Here is a 20,218-nt window from a genome sequence, read left to right as displayed (position 1 = left end):
ATTAAAAATAATCACATAAAAATATGGATTAAAAATAATAATTTTAATTTTAAAAGAATGAAAAACATATTTTTTATAAAGATCAAAACTAAAAAATTTTATGAGAATTAAAAATATATTTAAACATTTAATCCATATTAATCCTATTATTTTACAAATAAAGAATGAGACCATTAACATTATTTTTGATTTATTCTTGTAAAATATTATACTTCTAGGATTGGTGCAGTGGGTAGAGTTGGATGTTGAATATATATGAATTTAAATTTAAATTTTAATATTCTCATTATAATTTTAATAGATAAATAAAAATAAAAATGATGAGAGCCAATATATTTGGTGAAACTTTCATAAATTTTATCTAGTTATATACAGTGGATTTTGGTACAGATAATAATTATTTTTCCTCTTTTAGAGAAAAACCAAAAAAGAACTGAAGGGCATTTTTGCCATTCTCTCCTTCATTACAACCTTAACCAAGCATTAATGTTTAATAACCCGGGTTGTCCCCCACCAAATTACCAAACCGTCCTTCGCATCTACGTGCCTCTTTCCCAGACATAAAAACAAAGAATAACATAAATAATTAAACCTTTATAATTAATTAACAATTAATTAATTTACTTAATTAATTGAAAAATAGGAGTCACGCTTTGGAAATGTCTTCTCATTTCTTTTCAGGAGAGTTTCTGCTTTCCCTTATTTAATTTAATATTCCCACATCATAAAACTTTTATTTTCATTTTTTTAAAAAAGAATTTCGCTTCTTCATTCTCTCTTCTTCTTTTGACTAGTTGTACTTTTACAGGCTCCGATACTCTCTCTCTAAACTCTTTCTCTCTCCTCTCTCCCTTCACCTCCCGCTTCGGCGACGCCGCCGGAACCCGCATTCCTCGCCGGAAATTCTCTTCCGCCGCTCAGAAATATCCTCTTCTCAACCTTTCACCGAACCGGCTCGTTCGAACCGTTTTTTTTCCTGAACTGGTCCAAGTCGCTGCATGAGTTAAAAAGGCTGCGTCTTTGACTCGGAATTGTGAATGGGGTTTCGGGTTGTCTGAAGAGGAACAGATCCGCGACGTTGTTTCTTTTGGCATTTTAAGTGGGAATAAGAAGTGGGTTTTGGTTTGCAGAGAGAGAAAGTGAAGAGAGAGTGAGAGAGGTTGAGGTTTATGATGTACGGAACTTTGTGCAGCGATCGCAGAGGGTGGTGGCGTTTCGGTGAATCTCTCACATGGAATGGCAGATCTTGTTAGCTACAGGAATGCCGACCGTGACATCGACCAAGTCAGTTAATTGTTTAATCTCAAAGTTTTGATTTTTTAGTTAAATTTTGATGCTTGGTTTATGATCAGGTGCCTGTCTATGTAGTGCGTTTCTCTGTTGGAAGTGATTGGGAAATTTGAGGGATGTGAGGGTGTGGGAGTGAAGGCATAGTGAGTGAATTTATGTATGGGGGCTAATTGGTATGGGGGTGCCGAAATTAGGATGAGTTTTTGATTTGGAATTTCATCTTGTTGGTGGTGGTGTTGTGAATTGCGGGTTGTGATCCTTTTGAAGAGGTTAAATGGGGTTTGGCTGATTAGTGAGTTGTTTTGCTTTATCAACTGCCGTGGAATATGGTATATATTAGAAAGGAAAGATAGGTCATAGCATTCTTGTCTGTGTTTGAATGGAAAGGTTTGGTTGAACGTGAGATATTGTGGTTGGGGCTTGGTTTAAATTGTTAGCACTAGGAGCTTATTGCTTATAGGGTAGATGTTTTATTGTTAAACTTTTGATTCAGCACCTTATGAAAATGTGTTGGATTGTCTGTTATGGGATATTGAAACTTGCATTAATGTTGTTGTACTGGTTGATGGAAGATGGCTAAATTAGTGTTCATCTAGTGAAATTGAGCATGTGATTAATGTTGATTGCTTGGACAACGATGATTGTGCTCCCAGAATTATCAGTCGCCTGTACAATTTTTTCAAATCGTCAATCTGGGTCAAAATATTAAGAAGGAAGAGAGAGATGCTTCTCAACTCAAAGAAACTAAATGTTTTAAAACATGGAAGGATTTCGTATGAAACTTTCTCATTTGTACTATAAGATGTCCTAGATCATTGTTATTTCTCATTTTTCTGTGCCTACCGTATTTCTTATATATATATATATATATATATATTAGTTTATCTTTCTTATGGGTTACTATGTTACTTTTCATTTTGCAGGCATTGATTGCTTTGAAAAAGGGTGCTCAACTGCTTAAATATGGTCGGAAAGGAAAGCCTAAGTTTTGTCCCTTTAGACTTTCCAATGTAAGTTAAATGAAATCCTTTTCATAAAAAATTTAGTGGATTCCCTATATTTCTTGCTTCATTAGTTTCTGGTTGGACTGTATTCAACTGTTTATATGCTCAGTTAAAGTTACACTATGAAAGATAGGTGCTTTTACTTGTTACCTGATGTTTGAAAAGTATGGTATTGAAAGACTGTTAATTTGTACTTTTATCTGCTTTTTTATTACATGGTAAAACTATTTTTATGTGCATTAGTAGAAATGTACTATTTGAAACCATTAACAAGAAAGAAAAAAAACTTGCTTTAAATGGTTTTATTTGAGATTTTTGTTTATGATAATGTCCATTGATACATGTGGCTGTCCCCACATAGTATGATAAGGTTATTGTTGTATTAATTATATCAGATGTAATTGAAGCTAGATTTCTGTAATAAGGCCTTACAAGGCACTATTGCATTCTTCTATAGATTAAAGTTTGTCATACTGGGGTGCTTTGTGTTTCCATGTCCTAAAATTTGTTAGCTGGGAGTGACTATTAAGTTTTAATCTGTGACTAACTTTAATGTATTGCCTCTACAGCCTGATTCTAATCTTTTTGTGCCCATTTTCTTTTCTTCTTTTTTTCGGATACTCGCCTTGTTTAGTTAGATGTATTCAATTTGATGCATTTTAGTTTTACTAGTATGGCATTTAAAAAGGAGCTCTTCTTGGATAACATCAATACTTTCCTGAATCCTGATTCCCGAGTTAGCATGTGGATTTCTTTGGACTTTGGTTCTGCAATCATCCTTGCTTCTCAGGGGAAGGCTGCGGGTCATTATTTAATATTACAATTACTATATCCAAAATTTGCTAATTTAGCACAGACTTTTTAGTTTGTTAATGGATTCAAGAGTTTACAGGGATACAGGGCAGTTTATTGGTTTTTGATGCCACATTCTGGGTTTAGTATAACCAGATGAGGCAATCAGTAGTTAACTGGACATGAATAAAACTTCAGATCTTTTTGTTTGATTCAGGTCTGATTCACTGACCTGTTACTGAAGTGGCATAATTTCCTCACTTTGGTGCTATCTAATAGTGATTTCGTAGCTTTAATGTTGCTCAATGCTTATACATTCTTGTTCATGGTTGCTAGTATGAATGTTTATTTTCTGTTGCTTCCTTGGTTGTAGACTATAAACTTAATGGTCATGTATATAATAGGCTTGGATTTTGACACACAATTGCGTTATTTCTGATTATACTCATTAGAATATCTGAAAACCACAGGATGAACTGTCTTTAATCTGGATATCAAGTAGTGGTGAAAGAAATCTGAAGCTATCTTCTGTCTCAAGAATTATTCCAGGACAAAGAACTGTGAGATTTTTACATTACTGTTTTATCTTATACTAGTAATGCCTTGGCATTCTTTGTTATTAACTAAGTGATTTAAAGGAAGAAAAAGTGATATATAAACTGTTTTTTCTCTTCTATATGATTAATTTGCCATGTCTTCTATCAGGCTGTCTTCCAACGATATCTGCGTCCTGAGAAGGACTATCTGTCTTTTTCACTTATTTATAACAACGGAAAGCGATCCCTTGATTTGGTTGGTGATCAATTCTGAAATTCCCTGGATAACTACACCATTATTTTGTCTCTAATTTCTGCATTTTTCATTATTATATAATGTTTTGTGTTGTGTTTCAGATTTGCAAGGATAAAGTTGAGGCAGAAGTGTGGATTGCTGGTCTTAAGGTGCTGATATCTTCTGGTAAAGGTGGGCGTTCCAAAATTGATGGATGGAGTGACGGAGGCCTAGACCTTGATGTAAAAACACTTGCTTGTTGTCTTTGCAATTATCATTTTACTCGTGTTATCAGTTATGTTTCTTCTACCATGATGAACTGAGAAAGATGATAGATCATACTCTAGAGCCAGTAGTGGTTTGTTTCATCATATTCATCAAAATAAATCTGCTTCATTAGAAGGGTAATAATTTCCTTGAGGGAAGCTAATCTTTATTTTATGGATTTGCTCTTATCCTGGAAGAATTTATTTTGCAGTTTTCTGAAACAAAGTGCAACTCTCTCTTGCTCTTCTTTGGACACAATTTAAGATGTAGGATTAGTTGATTGTGGTATTTGATTACTTTAACTTTACTATGGTGATATCATTTATTTGGAATTTATGGACTGAAACATCAGAAATTTTCCTAAATTTATCAACTTTTCCTCATGCTTTCCCATTATGATGGATAATAGCTTGAATGATAAAATACATGGACAGTTGCATATAATTGTTTCTGGCTCAATTACTTTCAGGACAGTAGAGACTTGACATCAAATAGTCCTAGTGAAAGTTCAGTTAGTGCTTCACGAGACAACAGTTCTCCTGACGTTTCTGTTAGTCTATCAAATACTTCTCCACAATCCATTTACTCTGAGAATACCTTAAATTTTGAAAGGTCACATGCACCATCAAACCCATCAAATATGCAAGTGAAAGGGTCTAGTTCAGATGTTTTTCGTGTTAGTGTTTCAAGTGCCCCCAGCACATCCAGTCATGGGTCTGCACCGGATGATTATGATGCTCTCGGGGATGTATACATCTGGGGGGAGGTTATCTGTGAGAATATTGTGAAAGTTGGTGCCGAGAAAAATGCTAGTTATTTTAGCCCTAGGACTGATATTCTCCTTCCTAGGCCACTTGAGTCAAATGTGGTTTTAGATGTGCTTCAAATAGCATGTGGTGTTAAACATGCTGCTTTAGTCACTAGGCAAGGTGAACTTTTTACATGGGGCGAAGAATCTGGAGGGCGCCTTGGTCATGGTGTTGGCAAGAATGTGATTCAACCTCGTTTGGTTGAAGCAATGACATCTACAACTGTTGATTTTGTTGCCTGTGGGGAGTTCCATACCTGTGCTGTTACAATGGCTGGGGAACTATATACATGGGGTGATGGTACTCATAATGCTGGGCTTCTTGGTCATGGCACTGATGTTAGTCATTGGATACCAAAGAGAATTGCTGGACCACTAGAGGGGCTTCAAGTTGCTTTAGTCACTTGTGGTCCATGGCACACCGCCTTGATAACTTCAACAGGGCAGCTCTTCACATTTGGTGATGGAACATTTGGTGTCCTCGGCCATGGAGATAGGGAAAATATTTCATATCCTAGAGAAGTAGAATCATTATCTGGGTTGAGGACAATAGCTGTTGCATGTGGAGTGTGGCATACTGCAGCTGTTGTAGAGGTTATTGTGACACAATCGAGTGCTAGTGTATCATCAGGTAAATTGTTTACTTGGGGTGATGGAGATAAAAATCGCCTTGGACATGGAGACAAGGATGCCCGTCTTGAACCAACTTGTGTACCTTCACTTATTGATTACAACTTTCATAGAATTGCTTGCGGGCACAGTTTGACAGTAGGCTTGACAACATCTGGACAAGTTTTTACAATGGGAAGCACTGTTTATGGTCAGCTTGGGAATCCCCAGTCTGATGGAAAGCTTCCGTGTTTGGTAGAAGACAAGCTTGCAGGAGAATCTGTTGATGAAATTGCATGTGGGGCTTATCATGTTACTGTTTTAACATCCAAAAATGAGGTTTACACTTGGGGGAAGGGTGCAAATGGGAGATTGGGTCATGGAGATGTTGAAGATCGAAAAACACCAACTTTGGTTGAAGCCTTGAAAGATAGACATGTGAAATATATTGCGTGTGGTTCAAACTACTCTGCGGCCATTTGCCTTCATAAGTGGGTATCTGGTGCTGAGCAGTCTCAGTGCTCAGCTTGTAGACAGGCATTTGGGTTCACTAGAAAGAGGCACAACTGTTATAATTGTGGACTTGTGCACTGCCACTCATGTAGTTCTAGGAAAGCATTAAGAGCTGCCCTGGCTCCTAATCCTGGGAAGCCATATCGTGTTTGTGATTCTTGTTTTGTAAAATTGAACAAGGTAGCAGAATTGGGTAATAATAATCGGAGGAATGCTCTGCCTCGTTTATCAGGTGAAAACAAGGACAGGTTAGATAAATCTGAGCTAAGATTGACCAAGACAGCAGTCCCTTCTAATATGGATTTGATAAAGCAGCTAGATAGTAAGGCAGCCAAACAGGGGAAGAAGGCTGATACATTCTCTCTGGTTCGCAACTCACAAGCACCGTCTATGTTACAACTCAAAGATGTTGTCTTGTCTACTGCTATTGACTTGAAGCGAGCAGCTCCAAGACCTGTCCTGACATCATCCGGAGTGAATTCCAGGTCCGTGTCCCCTTTCTCTAGAAGACCAAGTCCCCCTCGTTCAGCTACACCTATTCCGACAACATCGGGACTTTCCTTCTCAAAAAGTATTGCTGATAGTTTGAAGAAAACAAATGAACTTTTGAATCAGGAAGTGTCGAAGTTACGTGGTCAGGTATATTGTTCTCCCCCCTCCCCTTCCTTCCTCTCATGTCAATCAAGTAGAAGTTAGCTGCTTTGATAGCATAGCTTTCTTCCCTTTTGAGCGTTATTATGCTAGAAAAGTTAATTTAATGTCTTTATGCTTTTATATCTTTACTTGTCATGACATCGAGAGAAATCTAACATGAGTTTTGTTAGGTTGAGACCCTGAGACAGAGGTGTGAACTCCAAGAATTAGAACTTCAAAGGTCTGCAAAAAAGACTCAGGAAGCTATGGCACTGGCTGCTGAGGAATCTGCCAAATCCAAGGCTGCAAAAGAAGTTATAAAGTCTCTTACAGCACAGGTACTTTTTTTGGTTAATTTACGTGTCTTGGAGCTAGATGTGTCTTTTGAAAGTTTCTTTCTTGTGCTGGTGGTGATTTATGCATGTAGCTTTATGCAACGCATTGTGTTATTTTATTTTCTCTTGTTTTCATTTGAATAAAATGAATACCTAGATAGGAATCTGTTACATGAAAAATTATCATTTTAACAAGATATCTAGAATTTGTTTTTGAGCACCATGATCTATTTGCATGATGAGGTGTGTCTTTTTATCCCATCTCTTTCTGATAGTTATTTCATTTTAGTTTTGTTTTGATTTTTTTAGTTTATTTATTATAATATTATTATACATTACATATTTACATTATTTTATTTTGTGGGAGGAGGAGCTAGGGAGTAACATACATACTCGAGTCTGAATCGTGCTGAATACTGTTTACCCTTGTCTTCTTTAAAGTTAAAGGATTCCCTACATCTATTTGTTATTTTTTTATAGCATTGCTGTTCTACAGTTGTGCTTATTTTCCTGCTACATTGTTTCAGCTCAAAGATCTTGCTGAGAGGCTTCCTCCCGGTGCTTATGATGCTGAGAACATCAGACCAGCTTACCTGCCAAATGGTCTGGAGTCAAATGGCATCCACTATCCAGAATTAAATGGCGAACGTCACACGAGGGCAGAATCAATCAGTGGCTCTAGTTTGGCTTCCATAGGACTTGAATCATCCCTGATGAATAGAACCGAGGGCACTTTGCCCGGAAGCTATGGGGCTCATCTTTACCAACAAAACCGGGGATATGTAACCTCTAATGGGACTGATGATTACCCTGATGTTAAATTGCCAAATGGAAGCGGCATGATTCAGGCAAGCAGCAGTACTGTATCAGATACTGTTGATGCTAGGGATTCTGGGAATTTCCAAGATGACGAAAATGGATCGAGATCAAGGAACGTGAATGCCGTAGTGCCTGCTAATAGTAATCAAATTGAGGCAGAATGGATTGAACAATATGAACCTGGCGTCTATATAACATTGGTTGCCCTGCGTGATGGAACAAGAGATCTGAAGCGAGTGCGGTTCAGGTAATAAAAGGAATTCTCTTTGTATATATGACTGCCAATTGTCATAGCTTCTAATAGTGTAGCAGTGATAATTGGAATTTAAAGATCTTTATAGTTACTGGTCAACTGCTTTGTAAATATTCTATTTGTTGTGCCAACTCTGCATGTGGATATCTTCCACTAGGTCAATATATTATTGGTTGGTCCGATTTCTGGCTCCTGAAACTCAATACATTACTATTGCCACTTTAAGCTAAGAAGTTTTAATTATTTTGCATGTGTAAGATGTTTGTTGGTGAATATGTGTGCAGCCGGCGAAGATTTGGAGAGCACCAAGCGGAGACTTGGTGGTCGGAGAACCGCGATAGAGTATACGAAAGATACAATGTTCGAAGCACCGACAAGTCTTCCAGCCAGACAGCTCGTAGGGCAGACGGTTCTGGTTCACCTGTTTTATAATCTTAGGGAAGTAGATGGAAGGAAGTTCAGGGAAGTAGATGGAAGGAAGTTCAGGGAAGTAGATGGAAGGAAGTTCTCCATTAACACTTTTTGTTGCAGTGAGCATTGTAGGAAAAAAATCAAAAATCAATATGAAGGAACCAGGCACCCCTTTTGAGTTTTATTGTCTATCCTTTTTTTCTCTCCAATCTTTTTGCTCCCTCACCTTTTTTTCTCTCTTTAAGTTAAATGTCTTCCATTTTATTTGGGCAGGTGCCCTTTACATATCTGTTGTATTGTAGTGTATATAAAATCATCAGTTGAGATAACCTTTCCTATTTTCTTGGTTTTTTATCCCCCGTTGCACTTTTTTTTTTGTTACCTCAATATGTATACCTCAGGAATAAAGTGTATGCGTGGTGATATTTGATGTAAATTATTATTTAATTATTACTACAGGTATTACATTTTGTACTCTTATGCAAAATTGGTTGTGAAAAGAAAAGCTTTCCAAGTTTGGAAAGCCCTTGTAGATATCATCACCAAGGGTAAGACATATGTATGCCCTGCTATGTTAGGCTGCAAAATTAATATTACCAACAGATGCCAAAAGTTTAGTTGAATTAACCATGGCATCACTTTTGAAACATTCTAGATGCAATGAGTTAGTTAAAACTTAAAAGTCCCCTGCAAATATTCTAGATGTTCAGCTTAGGGTCAATCCTATTAGGTAGTTCTTTTGGGTTGGTATGCGTAGGTATAATCTAGTTAGTTCATAAATGAGGCCGAGTAAATACCCGACCATAGTGGATGGCAACAATACTAGCCACATATAATTTTAACCATGAAGGATATAATTATCTTTATAATACGATTATGCATATTAAAATTTCAGGACGGAAAATATAAATTCTCTACGTGCGACTGTTTAAGGGCTATTTACTAATAAATTGAAAAATATTCAGTGGAAATTAGTGACGCCAGCATCAATTTAAACAAACCAAATCTAATTGTATTGATTGAGGTTCTGCAATCTCCTTAACCAGATGACACGTCATCTACTGTTCAATTCAATGTTATGATTGGTTAGCACATAGAACAAAATAATACATTTTGGTTTAATTTTTTTTTAATATATTAAAGTGTATCACTTTTTCAATCTCAAACGCATCAAACATAAAATAAAAATCATGTTCTGTTTCATCTAATTATAACATGTTGGTTCACCAAACGTTTCATAAATATTTGCATATTTGCTGGGCAGGATTAGCATTACACGTACTGTAGCAGAAAAGAAGCATTAATTGACATGCAGTAGCGTGTGTGACGGCGCCGGAAGGAAGGGGTCCTCCCATTAGTTAGCAGAGATCAGAGTTATAGAAAATATAATAATTTCAAGACAGATACCAAATATTAAGAGGATATAGTCGCATCAGTATATATGTGTAGGAATTAGTCTCACTCATATCTTAACACGGCCAAAAACATTCAAATTCCCATGCCAAACTTCGGGTAAAACAAAGAGCAGACAAACATAGCATATGCAGTTTCTTAATACATCGTTCTTAGCAATATGAAATCTTCGGAGAATCATATTTTTTGTCTCCTTTGCTTAGATGATTGGCCTACTAACTACATCCTACATGAAATGTTAAAATCGACATTTTATTTATTTATTTTCAAGTGGGTTTGAACGAGCACTTTATTGGGTTTATTGTATCCATTTAAAAACAAAGGTTTCATTATCAAATTTACACTTATTAGTAGAACCAGTCAAGTAAGTGCACCTTGATCATGAAACTGATAATTGATAGGGAATAAAATGAAATGGATTGAGGTGGAAATGGTCCTGATTGGTAGGGCAAAGCACTGATAATATATATAAGAAATTAAGAACTACGACATAGAGACATAAGCAACACAACAAAACTTTTCTACAAAGGTGCACATTTCTAATTTAATAATATAATGTATTCTTTGTCTTCTCTTTGCATAAAATTCAGAAAGGATTTCGCTAATAGTCAAGAGACAACTTTATGAGTCAAGTCAAACCTGATTAATTTCGATGGTTGGCAAGAAACGTTCTTACCTGGAAAAACATATGTACGTATTATAATAAATAGTGCGGTTGAAGAAATGAAAAATACTCGTATTTGTAGATATATGCAGATAAAACTTGTTATAAATTTTAAATTGATAATTAAATAAGCACTTTCTTAATAATGGAGTGGAAACAGATAATAAAATATACATATTTGTGAATATTCACATTTAAAAAAAATTAAAAGTACTCTTAATTATATATAAAATAATTTGATTTAATTTATTTTTAAGCTAAATATATTTATCATAATTATTTATTTTTAGTATAAACATATGTTATAAAATTATTTTTTTAATATAAATATATGTTTTAAATTATTTATTTAGTTTTATTTTATTTTTATTTTTTATTTAAAATTTTATATTTTATCAAATATTCATAGATAAGTAACATGAGAATACTAATTGCTTTGTCCCATTCCCTATTTACTACTATATGTCTATAAAATTTGAGGGGGAGGGGAAGGGGAGGAGCCATCTTTGTTTAACCAAATCCAGTGGCATTTGAAAAAAAAAACTCTCATTGTTTCACCTAACTCACTGGAAATTTGTCTCCGCAAAGGTTAATATTAATTAATCACTTTTGACTCAATTACAATTCGAACAATTAAAATCTGAGTCGTTTTATATCTTTTCTCTTGATGTATGCATCAATTGGTTGATCAGATGTATGAATTGTTGTAAATTTTATAAGTGTTGAGTTTAATTTTCATGAATTGAAAAAGAAAATCGCATAAATAATGTTAAAAAATTATAGACATTAATAAATTTAATTGTTTTTATATTTATTATTTTCATTGAGAAAATGCCTTTAATTTCTAGACATAATAGTAAGTAGTGGTTGATCCACTTAATTTTGGACTTTTCCTTAGAAGTCCCATCAAATAAGATTTTAAGAAAGTATTTTTTTTTATTAAACATTATAAGTGTGAAATATTCATTAGTTTTCTTTACAACTAATTTCAATTAAAAAATATGATTAGTCACTTTTTTCTATTCATGATTTTTCTATTTATAAACTTAAGAAATCAAACTCAATTTTACTCAAAGCAAAATAATGTTTGTATGAAAATGAGCTTTTGAGAAAAAGTAATGAAAATTTTATAAAAAAATAAAATTAGTTTTAAAAGATTTTGAATTTTTTTTTCAAATCTCAATATTCAAGAACATACAATCCAAAGTTAATTTATATAAAACTTTCAAGATTAGAAATTTACATGTTTAGAGCACATTTATTAAATTATTATAGTTTCTTAGTTTATTAAATTTAAGATGATAATGTTTTTTAATTTACAATTTCTATTTCCATCTTTTAACTTATGTTAGAAAAGATTAGAAAACATATGTATATCTTATTATTAATCTTTAATTGTTCAATTTTTTTTTATAAGTTTCACTTTCAATCGGGTGAATTATGTGTTTAAATAATTAAGAGATTATTAATAATTAAATATATTTTTGCTAAAGCGCTAAAGAAAAAGTCGAATCAATTTCATTTTAAGACAGATCAAATTTTGACCACCCTTCCTTTGCATTTGGTCGTTGAAATTGACAATTATAATTAATGGGTTTCAGTGTTTCACATGGCTTATAAGCTAGGTTTGTAATCACGATATGATGATTTGACATGATTTGAAACAACCTACCCACCCAAAACACTTATCATTTTGAGGGGCTAATTTATTTTTCAATTGTCTTTTAAATCCAGAAAAAAAAATGAACAAGAACAAGCCAGTTTAATCATGTGATTAATTTGAACGTGTCATCTATTTTGTTTTTCCCATATGTTTGCAATTAAGATTTGTTAACGATGTACACGCGAACTTAGACATAATTACATACATTATGTAGAATTCCATCACTAAATTCATCAACGTAGAAGTTTTTCATCCTCCCAAAACTTCAAATTAGTACATAAGATTACGAATCTTTTTTATAATATATTTTTTTTAATATTTAATTTATATATATTAAAAACAGAAAAAATTAAAAAGAAAATCTGCACGGAATTCAGATTCCGGAGACTGAATTCCAGCAGGAAAATTTTCACAACAGTAAACGAGGCTATTGTGGGAAATATATTGGAAGTCTATTTTTGTAAATTTTTTTAAAAAAAATTCCATAACAGTAAAAATTTCACAAATCTTTGACACAAATGACACGTTGAACGTGGAAGCAATATAGGGGGTGTAGTGCAGGATGGCTAGGAAAACAAGTCCTCGTACGAACATTAATTAGCTACTTACTATAATCAAATCAAAACGCAACAATGGACGATTCTCACGTCACTTCCCCAAAGTTTATGAGAATGTATGGTCACTCTTAGCTACAGTTACAACCTTTTATTAGTTTTTCACGCATTCAAACTCTAGATTTCAGAGAAACAACTTTCAAGTTTAGATGAACACAAATATATATATATATATATATATGGAACATATTAAATGAGAAAAAATTTATTATGAAAAATGAGAAGATTAAAATATAATCCTTAAATTAATTAAGTGAGAGAAAATTTAAAATTTAATCAAGTGATAAAAAATTAATATAAGAGTTATATTTTAACTCTCTCGTCTAACATATATGTCAACAAAAACTCATTGAAAAAACTCATTGAAAGTTCCACTTTTCTTCAGAGGAAGAATAATGTGCCAGCTTGCATGTATTTACCAAACCAAAAGCTTACTTGAAAGAAACAGAAACAGAAACAGAAGATGCAGAAGTAGATACACATCAACTTTGCAAGGGTTGTCACGAGTAGATATACATCAACTTTGCGAGTTTGTCACCTTTTTTCTCTTTGCTTTCAAGTACATCACCTTTTATCTTTAAGCCAAGCACAAATTAAACATTTCTTGCTATCAACCCTCGGGTATCAGAGTATGAAGCTAGCTAGCTAAAGCTTGTCCAATATACATACATATCCTTCACATGTTATGTGGAGAAGGTAATAACCTACACATACCCTTTAACAGTTCATTTTGATGAAACTGTTTGTCCCATGAAAATGATCTTGAGAATAATAACCAGAAAAGTGGGGATGTAATACAAAACCAAAAAAAAGGTAAAGACAAAATACAAATAATTAAGGCATAATATACATTACCCTTAAATATATTTTTATATATATCCCTCTATGGTTCCCCCATTGAGCTTTGTAATCCAATGCCGTTGTGTTTCCTAGAAGGACCTGAAGGTGGAATTGGCATTGCTTTTGGCAAGAAACCAAAGAAGCTTGGAGGCAACGCCTCAACCTTGGGCTGCACTTTGAAAACTTGAAGAGTGTGTCTAGAACCATTACTATGGCCAACAAAATATATCACCATAAGCAGCAACACAATCAACACATTGAGATCTCTTCTATCCATTAAGGAATAGGAGTTTAATTCCCTTATAGCAAGAGAATTGAACCTGAGAGAGGAAATAAAAGAGAGAGAGAGAGAGAGAGAGAGTTTGTTGAAGGGAAGAAACGCTACAAAATGGTTTGAGTTTCACACATTCCTAATAAATGAAAGGAATTTATGGGGTGCTTGGAGTGGTAAGAATGGCTTGTTTGTGAAGTATATGTGAAAGAGTGGAAATGGTACCAACAATGAAGAACGAGGCCGGTGTGTGCGGAAACATGGGGGGAGTAAATGCAATGTCATGTGCTTTAAGATTTGGCTGTTGGGAGTGATATTTGTGTAAGGCTTTTGGTGGCTTGTAGCAATAAATGAGACGATATGAATTAACAGTAATACTTTTATTCGATATTTAAAATTTTAAAAAGATTAAGAATATATTTCAACTCGGAAAAATCAATTCATCTATCTACGTGGTAGTATCACCTGTCCTAAGACAAGAGGAGTAGAGATGATGCTAATATTACTAAATTAAAAAAAAATTATTAGTTATCAATTTTAAAATATTACATGAATATATATATATATATATATATATATATATATATATATATATATTTCACCTTGAAACAAGTCCTCAGAAGAGACGAGGGTGTTATGAGTCACACAAGCTGTGACAGTATAGAAACCAGCCAAAAGAGTATGGCCAAATGAATCAGAAAATAAAAAAGATCAAAGGGGAAATATTATATAGTTTATATATAGAATATAGAGGGAGCATAATAGGGTGAATGTTGTTTGGTTAGGTGAATCTGTGGGCCTGCATGGAAATTAATGGCCGACTATGGAACTGAAAGTCCGAAACTGTTGTGAGACTAGTCTCATATTTCCCTCATCAATGACTTAGGGACTAAAATCTATAGGGGCATTCAATGAGGTGATGTCATAGCTTCCAATTATGAGAAAACCATATAGAAAAAGATGATTAGTTAAGTAAAATAAAGTAATTATGTGTAACACCATGGTTGCCTTTTTTTAAAAAAAATTACATATTTTTAATTTTTTTTACAAATCTCCTAAATTTATTTAAGGTTGTTTATCTTAAATGGAAAGGGTCCGAGTGTCAGTGTAGACATGCACAATGGTATTGAATATTGATGAATGAGGCGACTGGTGCATGAATAGGAATAGGGTAGGCAAAAGAAATGAGTTTTTGTTAGGGGACCCATGAAATGCAAAAAATAAGAAGAGAGGGATAAAGTTGGACCCACTTTCTGTGTAGAAACAGAGACAGATTGATGAGGGGTGCATTTTGTTGTAATCAGTGCTCGTAACCTATGCTAATAGAAGAAAGAAAACAAAGTTAATTGGGCTGAAAATTTAGACACTTATGTGGTCGGGGACATGTTAGCTAGGGTGTCTGTAAAGATGGTATTAATTAGATCGTAACAATAAAAGACACGTCCTAGATCAAAATTTTCTTTTAAGACTATTAAATAAATGTTGATTAATTACAATTGGGTGAAATTGTTTGAAGTTTGAGTGAGCAGCAATTCCTTAGATGAGTTTCTGCTCACAACATATTATTAGTGTCCTATCTAGTAGTATTAAGGGAATTTTTCTGTTCTATCATTTTTAATAAAAAAAATGTTGAGAAAATATTTGTGTGCTTAGTTTGTCCTTATACGGATTGGAAGCTCTTTCATTATTCTACCCGCAGTTTATCAATATTAGAGCTAAAAAAAAATAAGAGATTAAACTTTAAATGTACGCCTAAAATGCTTATTGATACCAAACAGCCTGTTGATGCTGACAATTTTCCATTTCTTGACAGAGAAATGCCCAAGAATAAAAGACTTGTGCACATAAACAAAGAATTGGAATGTAAACTTTAGTATTTCTGCATGTAAATGGAAAAGACATTGTATGAAGATGTTAAATTCATTAACTTAGAGAGGTAAATCGATTAAAAACGACAATATCCATATTCATAATTTTCTTTTGGGTGGCACGAGGGTTTGCAAGGTAACTAAAATATTCTCTTGCACATCAAATTTTATATTTGCTATAAAAAGACATTTTTTTCTCATTTATTGTAAGATTTATATAACATATTTACAAATACAATTTATTTATTCCTCCCAGATACAAAATATAAATATATATATATAAAATTATTATACTATCATTTGCTTACATTCCCTTTTCTTGCTTTAGTTTAGTTTGTTCTTTCCCTTTTGTTTCCAAAATGCAAACAAGGGTTTGAGAACTTTCTAAGCCCACTATTGAAGTGAAGAAAAGAACAAAATATTGGAACTATACCAGATACTTTATTTTTTGGGGGGGTACAAATTGGAACCACAGTTATACTACTCTATTCAATAATGATCCTATCTTCTACAGTGAGAGTGAGGTTGCAGTGCTTCAAAATCAAAAAGGCAATACAGAAGTTACATTCACAATAATAGAGAATATATTCCATCCAAAACAAGATAGAAAAAGAAAAGGGTACTGCGAATTTTTCTATCCCTGTATATTATTATTCATTTATATTTCCCCTGTTATCTCTGTTCTAACACTTCTTAGTTCCTTCCCTTAAATATTGGTGCTTCACATATGACATAAACTCCATATTCCTCAAAAAAAATTCCAACACATTTCACAGTGATTTGCACTATGTATTGATTTACAATAACATATATATACTTTGCAACCATGCATAATAAAAACATGCTAGTACTAAATATAGGATCATATGTAAATAATAAAGGCTATAGGAAAGTAATTGGAATATGAGAATATGAGGAGATGAAATGAAAATCATGACCAGTGAAAATAGTCGTCTCTCAAATTATTCTACCGCACTCTGTTGCAACCTACAATTTGTGAATAAAAAATTGTGATTTTTTTTCTTCAACATAATTAATAGCAGTAGCTATATGATACAATCTAAATTATTCTTCCTTCAAATTGTGAAGGTTCATCCACTCATCCTTGACCTTGATGATACAAGGAAGTAGAAGGCAGCCAAAACTTGGGCTTTTCTACGTATATTTTTGGTATAGCTACCTATTAGGATGGAGAAACTTATTCTATTTACACTCTTTTGTTTGTTAAGTACACATTTTTCATTATCATAAATATTTCTTATATCAAAAGTTTTTTTTTATAAAAATAAAAATAAAAATATTATTGTTGGTCTGAATCGTACTAGTTTTAATATCTTTAAGTAAAATTTTATGTTTGAATTTTGTAGATAAAAAAAACATAATTAAAAATAATAACAAATCCAAAAATCTTCTTTAATGAGAGTAGAAAAACAATCTTTAATATTTTAAAGAAAAATATTATATATTTTTTAAAATATAAGTATGTTGTGAAAATGGATGTACAAGGAGAGGAAAGTGTTTGAAAAGGGAAGGTTATTTAAATATGTTGACTTAAAAAAACAAATAAGGAATATGGAGTGTACTTAGCAAATAAGGAAAGTTTAAATACCATAAGTTGACAAAAGATTTAGATAATTATATGACATCTTAGACTTAACCTTCATTATTACTCTATTTATATATATAATTATTCTATTATTAGATAATTATATGAGTCATATGGAAGAAGCAAAGGCTTTGTGCTTCTATTACTTTCGAATTTAATAATTAGCCGGGAAACATTGCGTAATGGACTATATATGAAGCCCAACAAGCTAGTTTGTGCATAACAGTTTCACAGGGACAATTGCTATTTTCACTCACATTTCTTCTAAAAATAAATCTCCTTTTGTGTTTTTTAAGAAAACTAAGTCTTGAAAGTAATAAATAATAATAATAATAATAATAAATCACTATATATCCAGAAATCAAGTTCATGTATCTCAGCGACTGTTTGAAAAATCACTTTACAAATGATAATTTTAGGGCCTAGCAGATGATGATGTTGATGTTAAATCTCAGAAGCAAAAATGCTAGCAGACTAGCAGTAGCAGCACTGCTGCAAGGTGGTGGTGGATGTGGTTTGCGTGCAAGTTTGCCATTACTAACAAGGAATTTAAGCTGAGAGTGAGATGGGTTACTAATAAATATTCTGTTTTTCTTTTTATGATCTTAGATAAAAAAAAAAATCTATTTTAAGCAAATTATTTACTAACATAAATTGATTTTTTTAATTGTTTATTTTCTTTATATAAGTTTTATAGCAATTTAAAAAACTATAAATAATGATATTTGTAATAAAATGAATTTATTTTCATTCCTTTTGTATGAATTTAATTATTTGATTTGAAAATTAAAAATTATTATTAATATTTGTTGATAAGACTACATTATATAAAATATTGACATATTAAACTCTAAATAATATTAATAAAAAAAATCATATTTCACAATAATTTTTCTTATATTTTTTCTCATCTCTTTGTGACTAAACATAATACTTTATTGTCTTCAATTCTTATTGATTATTATTGCCTTGATAACTAATTTGGTAAAAATTTTATTTTTATTGATAATTATTGATTATTATTGTCCAAAAAAAAATTGTTAAGTAACATAATTTATTCTAATTTTTAGTAACTTCTTATAACAAAATTAAAATGTGTGTGTGCTTGATTGGTTGGTATGAAATAGATAAGAAATAAGAAGGAGGAAGTGAAAATAAGTTGAAAAGTTTGGTGGATAAGAAATAAGAAGTGAGAAATTAAAAATGGTGGGTCCTATTATGTAAGGATTCGGCGTGTCTCTACACTTTATAACTCAACAATCTAGACACCAGAAAATGTAAATCTAATTTTCTAGGATTTACCATGCAAACAATCACTGGATATACATGCAACAATATTTATTTATATGTATAAATCTTAACAGTTGGAATCATGAAAATAAATCCCTCAGTGAGACTATATAGTCATCTGGACTAAAAGCATAAATCTAGATTGTCAGTCAAATAACTATAAAAAAAACAATTACGCTATAGTAGTTCAAACAACATCATCATCTCCAACATGACTCTAAAATAAACTTGCTCGTCTTCCAATCTATTCCCACCTTACTCCTATAATAAGTATAATAATCGTAGTCTAGCAATAAGAAAAAAAATCAAGGGTAAACTTGAATTTAAGAGAATCAACACAATGTAGAAGTAATAAACTAAGAGTTAATCACCTATACATTGCAAGTTTGAAGTTTTTTTTACAATGGTAACCAATTTTATCTTTTAATTGTGTCATGTCACTGTTAAAAGTAAATGTGTTTACAGTGACATGACACAATTAAAATATATAATTGGTTGTCAGTGTAAAAAAACTTTACACTGACAGTATATAGATGATTAACTCATAAACTAAACATGCAACAAATTTAGCAATACAATTTAACAACATCTTAAGCTCAACTTAATAGTAACTATCAACATATTAACACATGTGTACAAATTTACAATAAGGTAGCTTCTCAACTTACATCATAGTTTACCAACACAATTCAACATCAATTCAACAACTAAATATTTTCACAACATAACAACATGTATATCATAATATAACCACAATATCAACTTCCAATGCAATCAATTTAACAACATATTAACACAATAACGTGATGTATTGTCACACATTTCAATTAAGAGATATATTATAACATAAATGAGCAATCTACATAATTTGATCCTACCGAACCAACTTAACAATGTGATTTTTTTGGACTTGTTAGATCAATAACAAATTTTGATATAAATCCAATATAAGATGATGACTTTTCATATTTCGTCACTTAAACTAGGAAAGTCTAGTGTTTTGTCAAGGATAAAATAGTTTTGGTGTGAGTTTACCACAACCTTAACATGTATAACTAAGTCTATGTTGGATTAGTCCACCAACTACCATTCAAGTATTATGACCCTTTCAGTACTTAGTTAAGGATTTTGGCCTTGACCTTGATCTTATACCTTACTTAATTGGTCACTTTTAAACTAGTATGACTCGACTATACACCATATGGTATCAACTAAAGACCTAGTGAAAACTCAACATTCTACTTCAAGAGACAAATATACCCAATAAAGGTTTTTCAACAACTAGCCTTTCAAAGCACCACAACACCATATCTCACAATGGGATATTCATCATTTTAAAACAACACATCTCTTTTAGTCTCGAGTTAATCAACACAACACAACTACATGCATTCAAAATTTACAACATCATTCTATTCAACACTACACATCTTATCATCAAACCACTCTACTATAATTCAACTTTCATTCATAATCAACTTACA

The 20,218-nt window shown here is 32.5% G+C and overlaps 1 protein-coding gene across 1 annotated transcript; it reads left to right on the top strand.

Moving 5' to 3' along the window:
* Positions 1–763: 763 nt before the first annotated feature.
* LOC109813815 (PH, RCC1 and FYVE domains-containing protein 1) lies at positions 764–8,992 on the top strand. The gene is made up of 9 exons (XM_020378077.3): positions 764–1,284; positions 2,214–2,300; positions 3,557–3,646; positions 3,792–3,878; positions 3,980–4,099; positions 4,594–6,693; positions 6,879–7,025; positions 7,550–8,088; positions 8,379–8,992. The coding sequence occupies exons 1-9, from the start codon at positions 1,237–1,239 to the stop codon at positions 8,524–8,526; spliced, it is 3,366 nt and encodes a 1,121-aa protein (XP_020233666.2). The 5' UTR covers positions 764–1,236; the 3' UTR covers positions 8,527–8,992.
* Positions 8,993–20,218: the final 11,226 nt, after the last annotated feature.

The sequence above is a fragment of the Cajanus cajan genome, chromosome 7 (genome assembly GCF_000230855.2).
Source record: "Cajanus cajan strain Asha chromosome 7, NIPB_CcT2T_4, whole genome shotgun sequence".
NCBI classification, from domain to species: domain Eukaryota; kingdom Viridiplantae; phylum Streptophyta; class Magnoliopsida; order Fabales; family Fabaceae; genus Cajanus; species Cajanus cajan.
The sequence above is the reverse complement of the archived record's forward strand: the minus strand, read 5'-3'. Positions and strand labels throughout refer to the sequence as shown.